We start from the raw sequence: 8,034 nt of genomic DNA on the forward strand, positions 1-8,034 counted from the left end.
AGTATAACTCACCCTCGAACACAGGTCAATCGAGCAAGTGCAAGGTGTGAAGGTTTCAATGTAGATCGTGTTCCATCACTTTTTAGTTCTGCTTGTTCCTGTCAGAAATTGGAAACAGAAAATATTACTTACTACAATCAAAAACAACAAATTATACCAAAGATTCTCAACCACAGCTCCCAGGGCCACATGCGGCCCTCAACAATCTTCCCTCTATAAATATAATAAGTTTTTCTTTAATTGACTTACGTTTGACTTCTTTGGGCACAACCCAGGTTTTGTTGAGAGCCACTGGATTAGACACGGAATCTGTTAGTTTCTCTTAAAACATTGGGTTTAGATTTTTATTTATTTATTACACAGGTATTGAGAGAGAACATTATTTACATTTGACGGATATTTGTCCTCGTCTTGTTTGTTGTTAACACAATGTTTCGGCTGGTATACCCTCCAGCCTTCATCATGTGTTTTGGGGACATTTCGAACCTGGGTTCTCATTCCACTACACAATATGCCCACAGGCATATGGCGTAGTAGTTAAGAACGCGGGCTACTAACCCCAAGATTCCGAGTTTGATTCCAAGCAGTGCACTGAACAGCAACAACAACACCTTAGGAATGAGAACCCAGGTTCGAAATTTCCCCAAGACACCTGATGAAGGCTGGAGGGTATATTAGCCGAAACATTGTGTTAACAACAAACAAGATGAGAACAAATATCTATCATAATTCCTCATCTCTTAAATATAGAACTGTATTGAGAGAGAAGTTGGGCATAAGAGGAATTAGATGCAATGTGCAAGAGAGGAGACTGCAGTGGAGTGGTCATGTGATGCAGATGGATGAGGACAGTTGCATAAAAAAGAGCCAATCCCTCAAAGTGGAGGGAAGTTGATGAAGAAAGTGACCCAGGAAGACATGGGATGAAGTACTGAACCATACAAAGGAGATGAAAGAGGACCGAGATATGTAGCACAAGACCTGCCCACCACAACAGAACTGAGATCCTAAAACCAAGGTGCCATATAAAAAGCATTGGTGCCGGTTCCACATAAAAAGCACTCAGTATGCTCTGTGGATTGGTTGGCATAAGGAAGGGCATACAGCTGTAGTAACCAAATAAAAACAGAGCATGGAACCTGGAGTGCTCCAGGCCTCACCAGTTCCTGTCAAGATGTCCAACACATGGCAGCATGGAAAAGTGGACAGTCCATCTATAATTATGACAAAATTTCATATTTAATTCTTCACTTTACTAGAAAAGTCCTGTGACAATGAATATCTGCACACACACATGCGCGCACGTGCAAGGACAATTATTTGATGAGTCAACAATCAGGAGCCACCACATGACTGCCTGATCTGCTAGAAATAGCAACCAAATCATTTTCAGATTCACTATCTGTGAAATGAATACATTGCAGTCCTAGACATACTATGATAGGATGGTCGTTGCAGGTAGCCCTCTCCTTTCTTTGATCTGGTCACAGTTGAATCCCTTTGATGTTAGGTCTGCCCAACCAGTCCTGGAGGAGGACGATGACCACCACCACCAACAACAGTTATCTGAATGTAAACCAGTAGCAGGAATAAGTAAAGGCCTTACCTGATCTAATGAGACAAACTCTGCATCCAGGGCGACCAGAGACCCTCTTTTGGGGATTTCATCTGGGGTTAATGGAATAAAGGTCTTCTCTGTAATTTTAGGGTTCACAACTCCACTTTGGTCCAAAAGAACATCTGATGTGATGGGGTTTTGCACTGGAAAAATTAAATGAGAAATCACAAATCATAAAACTAGTTGGCACTTTTGTGCTTCCATACTATAGCAAAGTATAAGTCAAGGAGGCTGTCTATAGGTCAGTCAACTTGGTAGAAATAGCAGCCAGATTGGTGTCAAATCACATTGTATTGTCTTAATAAAAGGGCACACAATACAATATGGCCCCTGGTATAAAGTAAGATGAGATGGTCATAGCTGAAACCCTCTTTCTTCATTGGTGTACTCAGTTAGCATTACTTAGGGCTAAACAGCAACTATGCAAACAATACACCACAACTATGTTTCTCAAACTAACAAGGCAGCTCTTCTACGTCATTTAATCAGCTAGAAATAGCAGTTAAATCAACCTGCTAAATATAGCAACCAAATCTCTCAAATCACATTCCAGTACATTAAAATGAGGTCTTATTGGATAATGTGGCCTTAGATAGATTGCCTGAATAATAAATGGGATGGTCATGGAATGATTAAGACACTCTAATCTTAAAACTTGTTCTGCTATGATCTTTTCTCTCATACGTTAATCCAGGGGTTTTCAACTGGGGTTCATATAAGATTTTTTTGTCAAGATTTGTGTGAAACATCATTTATATTTTTTATAATAAACAAAATATCATTATGTTTTTATACAATTCCTAATAGTATTCAACTATAAACATATAATAGGATTTTATTTAAACATTGAATGGGGTCCAGTGGAGTGAAATAGGAATCAAAGTGGTTCATGGGGTAAAAATGGTCGAGAACCACTGCTTTAAGCCTTCATCTCCAAGCATAAAAATCACCTCTCTCAGGGTTCATAGTTTTGTAAGTGACATGGTGACCTCACTAGTGCTGGTGCCATGGAAAGAAAGGCATTCGATGCACTCTGTAAAGTGGTTGGTATTTGGAAGGGCATCCAACCATAGAAACTGTGCCTAAGCAGACACTGGAGACGATGCAGTCCTTGGATCCATCAGTTTCTGTTGAACCATCCGACTCATGCCAGCATGGAACAACATGGACATTAAATGCTGAGCATGATGGTGATGATGATATCAGAAATCATCTGGGGCTAAACACCAAACCAACAACTCAACAAGAAGCAACACAAATTGTATCTATTTCTAGTGAAGGCCAAGTAGAGGCACAAGGTTTGGCTGTGTGGTTAAGAAGCTTTGTTTGCTAGCTGTGTGGTTTTGGGTTCAGTCCAACTGCAAAGCATCTACTTTAGCCACAGACCAATCAAAGCCTTGCAAGTAGATATTGTAGATGGAAACTGAAAGAAGCCCATCATAAATGTCAATTTGTTTGAATAAACCCTTGAAGGAGATGCCCCAGCATGGCCACAACCCAATGACTGAAACAAGTAAAAGCTACTCACCCGTTAAATCATAGTATTGGTTGATATTTTTCCGAGTAAAATAAATGATGCAGGGTATTTTCCAGTCCATGTCAAAATGCAAAGCTTCTGACTGAAAACAAATTTCAAAATTAAAAGGAAAATCTTAATAAAAGAGACTTTCTAAAAATTAGAGGAACAACAACAGTTCTAGGGGCTTCAAGAAACCAAAAACTTGAGAGAAAATTCTGACAACCTTACTAAATACAGTTCTACATTTCAGAGATGAGGAATTATTTACATTATTTACATTTGACAAATATCCGTCAAATGTAAATAACGTAAATAATGAACCTTACTAAATATTTACAATATTTCCCCATAGATATATTTGTGTGTGTGTGTCTGTCCCCGTCCATTTTCAATCAGTCCAATGCATATTCGGAAGATTCTGCCACACGTCAGGCATTGGTCGTCTGCTGGGACTGAAGACAAAGTGTTTGCTCTGGACTTGTGTAGTTCCTGTATTTTTTCTTGTTTCTTTGCAATCCTGTTTTGTTTGTAGAAGGTGGCACCTCTGTTGGTGGAGCTTTGCCAGGCGGGGCAGTCTTGTGCCATTGTTTCCCCAGGTGTTCACATTGATCTCAAAGCTCGTCAGTGAGGTTTTGAGTGGGTCTTTGAAGTACTTTTTCTGTCCACTTTGTGTGTTCTTTGCCTTCTATCAGTTCAGTGTAAAACAGTTTCTCAACGAGTCACATGTCAGGCATTTAAACAAAGTGGCCTGCCCCACCTGACTTGTGCTCTCTTCAGCAGTGTGTAATATGGTTGGCAGATCAGCTCAAGAGAGGACCTCTGTGCCTGGGACCTTGTCTCACCTAGTAACTTTCAACAAGTTTTGCAGGCAGTTCATATGGAAGCAGCTTAGTTTTTTGGCATGTGTATGTATGTATATATATACATATATATATATCATACATGCACACAAATATATTTATAAAAACACAATGTTTAACTATTACATGCATTTCAGGTGAATTCATAACAAAAAAATCTGTTCTGCTTTGGCCCTTTCCTATCGTACTTTACTCTTCTCTACTCCTCATTTCCTCCCCACTCAGGGGTTTGAAGTCCTACAAGCTAAATGGTGACCTTATTAATGCTGGTAGCACAACAACAACAACAACAACAAGAAAACACCCAGCACATACCATAAAGTGTTTGGTGTTAGAAAGGTCATCCAGCTGTAAAAAACAAAGACATGTCAAAGCAGGCAGTGGAGCACAATGCAGTCTGTCAGACCATCCAACCCATGCCAGCATGGAACTGGGACGTTAAATGATGGTGAAAATATATATATATATATATATATATATATATATACATATATATATATAGGGGGAAACGGTGAGAGGGTTTTGTTATCTGGGCAATAGGGTGGATGTGAAGCAGCTGTGACAGCAAGAACGAGAATTATCTGGGTGAAGTTCAGGGAATGTGGAGCGTTGTTATGTGGGAAAAGGTTCTCATTGAAGATGAAAAGAAGGGTCTATAGGAGTTGCTTGAGGGCTGCAATGCTGTATGGGAGTGAGACATGGTGTCTGAGGGAGAGAGAGAAACAGATGGTAATTTTGAGAAGGACCGAGAGAGAGCAATGGAAAGAGAAATGTGTGGGGTGAAGCTGCTTTTCAACTTTTATATTTAACTTGTTTCACTGTGGCCATGCTGGGGCACCACCTGCAAGACGTTTCAGTTGAATGAATCAACACCATCACTTCATTTATTTTCTTTTAAAGCCTAATACTTATTCTATCAGTTTCTTTTGCTGAACTGCTAAGCTATGGGGACACAAATATATCAACACCAGATGTCAAGCAGTGGCTGGGGACAAAGACACACACACACATATATCATCATCATCATCGTCATCCAATATTACGATAGGCTTCTTTCAGTTTCCGTCTACCAAATCCATTCATAAGGCTTTTGGTCTACTTGAGGCTATAGTAGAAAACATTTGCTCAAGGCGCCATGTAGTGGGACTGGCCAGACTTTTTTAGTGGGCAGTGACCCCACAGCCAAAATTTTGTTTAATGAGTTTACCACCAGAATTTTACCAGAGGGTTTAGAATCCCCCATCATCAGACTTGTATTTTGGTCAAGAGGGTTCCATGGTATCTGTGAGGTGTTTATCTTGTTTAGGTCGTGCATATGTCATAATAACAATAAAAAAGAAACAACAAAGTTACAATAAAAGAGAAAAATAAGAAGAAGAACCGAACTCACTATTTCGATTGGTGTGATGGAGAAATCGTTGAAGAGGTACCATTGGGTACAAGTGACTTTTTCTTTCCGTTGGTGGTACTTCTTGCCGACTTTGATACAGCTGACTAAATTACCTGAGGTTTTACCATCTTTGATGTGCGACACTGTGGCATAGATTTCATAATCTTTTGTGAACTCTTCTGGTGTTGCTGTCTTTGCCTGAAATTAACAGGGAAACAGTGAAAGAAAGAAAGAAAGAGAGAGAGAAAGAAAGAAAGAAAGAAAGGAAGGAAATTGATACAGATACTACAACAGGAATGGTAGATGGAAGTGCTATAGTTTGTTAGTGGGAGGAGTAAGATAAGCAGAGATGGTGGTGGTGGTGGTGGGGGCACACTGAAGGTAAGTGGTCAAGCAAGGAAGCCAGCCTGCATATGTGAAATTTCTTCAGTGATTGTACCTCCAAGTCATTCATCCTAATTATCTTTTAATGGCTTTCATTTATCATTTTAGCACTTTGCTGTTGTAAATAAATGTTGTGAATATTTGTGTATATGCGAAGGGGTCATGGCTCAGTGGTTAGGGGTGTAAGGTCTTGAGTTTAATTCCTGGTGGTGTGTTGTGTCCTTGAGCAAGACACTTTATTTCACATTGCTCCAGTCCACTCAGCTGGCAAAAATGAGCCTTGTCACATTCTGTGTCACACTGAATCTCCCTAAGAACTACATTAGGGGGTACGCATGTCTGTGGTATATTCATCCCCTTATGTGTTAATTTCACGAGCAGTCCATTCTGTTGATCAGATCAACTGGAATTCCTTCCAACGGAGTGCCCAGCCTGCAATGCCAGCTGAATGGACTGGGGCAATGTGAAATAAAGTGTCTTGCTCAAGGACACAACACATTGCCAGGAATCAAACTCATGACCTTACACCCCTAACCACTGAGCCATGGCCCCTTCGCATATATACAAATATTCACACTTGAAATAACAGAAGTTGTTGTGTGAGACATTAAGATAGTTCTTGATTATGACTTAGTGGTAGGGCAGTTGGAAATTGATTGAAACATAGCAGCAGAGAGTGAAAATTATTTCGTTGTATTTTGGGAGGGTCATTATGCCAAAAACACACACACTGGTCCTATTTCATGTCTTTTACTTTTTATTTGCCGAGACGTTAAGTAGTTAACCAATTAACTAACTGACTGCTTCATTAATCGATTCAGTTAATCACACCATCAGGTTTGTCAAAGTTTTTTTGGTGCCATTTGTACTGTCAACAATGACATGTCTTCTCTGCTTTGAATTTAATAAAAATAGGTTTTAAGAAATGTCTAGGATTAAAAAGAAGGAAAAACATTTCCTTGTTTTGTCTTCCCAAGGGTATTTGAACTCATCATCATCATCATCGTCGTTTAACGTCCGCTTTCCATACTAGCATGGGTTGGACAATTTGACTGAGGACTGGTGAACCAGATGGCTACACCAGGCTCCAATCTGATTTGGCAGAGTTTCTACTGCTGGATGCCCTTCCTAATGCCAACCACTCCAAGAGTGTAGTGGGTTAACATCAAGATCAACTCTGATTAAGTACACAACTGAAGGACAATGTCATCCTTGATATACTATGACTGAGAAAACAAACAGATAAGTTGGTCATGGCTGGACAGCTGATGAATTTAATTGATATGTTAGATTAGGCAAATCCTGTTTCTACAGTGAATTTGAGGACAGTCTTCAAATACACCACAATAAACTAGACCAAAAGTGACATGTTCTGATAGCTCTAGAGTTTATATAACAGGACATGGACAGATGAATATAAGATGTGAGATATGGACCCAGATAAGATTATGATATCGTTTATCCAGACTGAAAAACATTTGATTAGGGATTTGCAACAGAATGATCACTGGTGAGGCACTAGTGAAGTTAGGCAGCTAGAAACAGTGTCTTTAGGTAGATAAGGTTTTGCCATTTTCTCTTAGTTCCCAAAATGGTTTGGACCAATGTACAATGTGCATTTGATGTTGGAACATTTATCAAAAATGGTAGATCTGAGAAATTCTTTTACTGCACCCAGTATCTCTGCTAAAACAACACGAACAAAAGTTATTCACCAGCAGGAACAACACAGGAAGTGAATCACAAAATAATTAACATAATTTAATTAGAGAAAACCCACCGCAAATCCCTGCCCCACAACCTCACTTACCTCTTCTGTTAATCTATTCACTGAAAATACGTTGTTTGAGAGAGAAAGCCGTAAACCTGTTGGGACATAGCTGGACTGAGTATTTTCTTCGTTAAGTGAATCACCACCATCACTTGATTGATCATAACTCCTGAAGAAGACAAAGACGAATACAAGTTTAAAAGAAAAGATTTCTTACAGGGAAGAAAATATCATCCACACCCCCAACCACATTTGTTTCTTCATATTATCTTTTATTCGTTTCAGTCACTTAGACTATGGCCATGCTGGGGTACCACCTTCAATCACATGTATCCCAGTGCCTATTTTTTTTTAAAGCCTGATACTTATTCCATCAGTTTCTTGAGCTGAATCGCTAAGTCATGGTGACGTAAATACACCAAACCCTATACCAGTACCCCAGGCATTTTACAAAACAATTGAAACAAAATAAGTGTGCTTCTCCCTATCCCC

At 39.5% G+C, this 8,034-nt stretch overlaps 1 protein-coding gene across 1 annotated transcript in view; it reads right to left on the reverse strand.

The window, feature by feature from the left end:
* LOC106883912 (PAN2-PAN3 deadenylation complex catalytic subunit PAN2) overlaps nucleotides 1-8,034 on the reverse strand; it is a 37,809-nt gene that overhangs the window by 4,220 nt on the left and 25,555 nt on the right. The window contains exons 18-22 of the mRNA XM_052971302.1: nucleotides 7,582-7,711; nucleotides 5,388-5,585; nucleotides 3,147-3,237; nucleotides 1,607-1,761; nucleotides 13-98 (exon numbers count right to left, since the gene is read on the reverse strand). Of these exons, the coding sequence (XP_052827262.1) occupies nucleotides 13-98; nucleotides 1,607-1,761; nucleotides 3,147-3,237; nucleotides 5,388-5,585; nucleotides 7,582-7,711 (660 nt within the window). The remainder of the gene's footprint in view (nucleotides 1-12; nucleotides 99-1,606; nucleotides 1,762-3,146; nucleotides 3,238-5,387; nucleotides 5,586-7,581; nucleotides 7,712-8,034) is intronic.

This window comes from Octopus bimaculoides, chromosome 10, assembly GCF_001194135.2.
Source record: "Octopus bimaculoides isolate UCB-OBI-ISO-001 chromosome 10, ASM119413v2, whole genome shotgun sequence".
NCBI classification, from domain to species: Eukaryota; Metazoa; Mollusca; class Cephalopoda; order Octopoda; family Octopodidae; genus Octopus; species Octopus bimaculoides.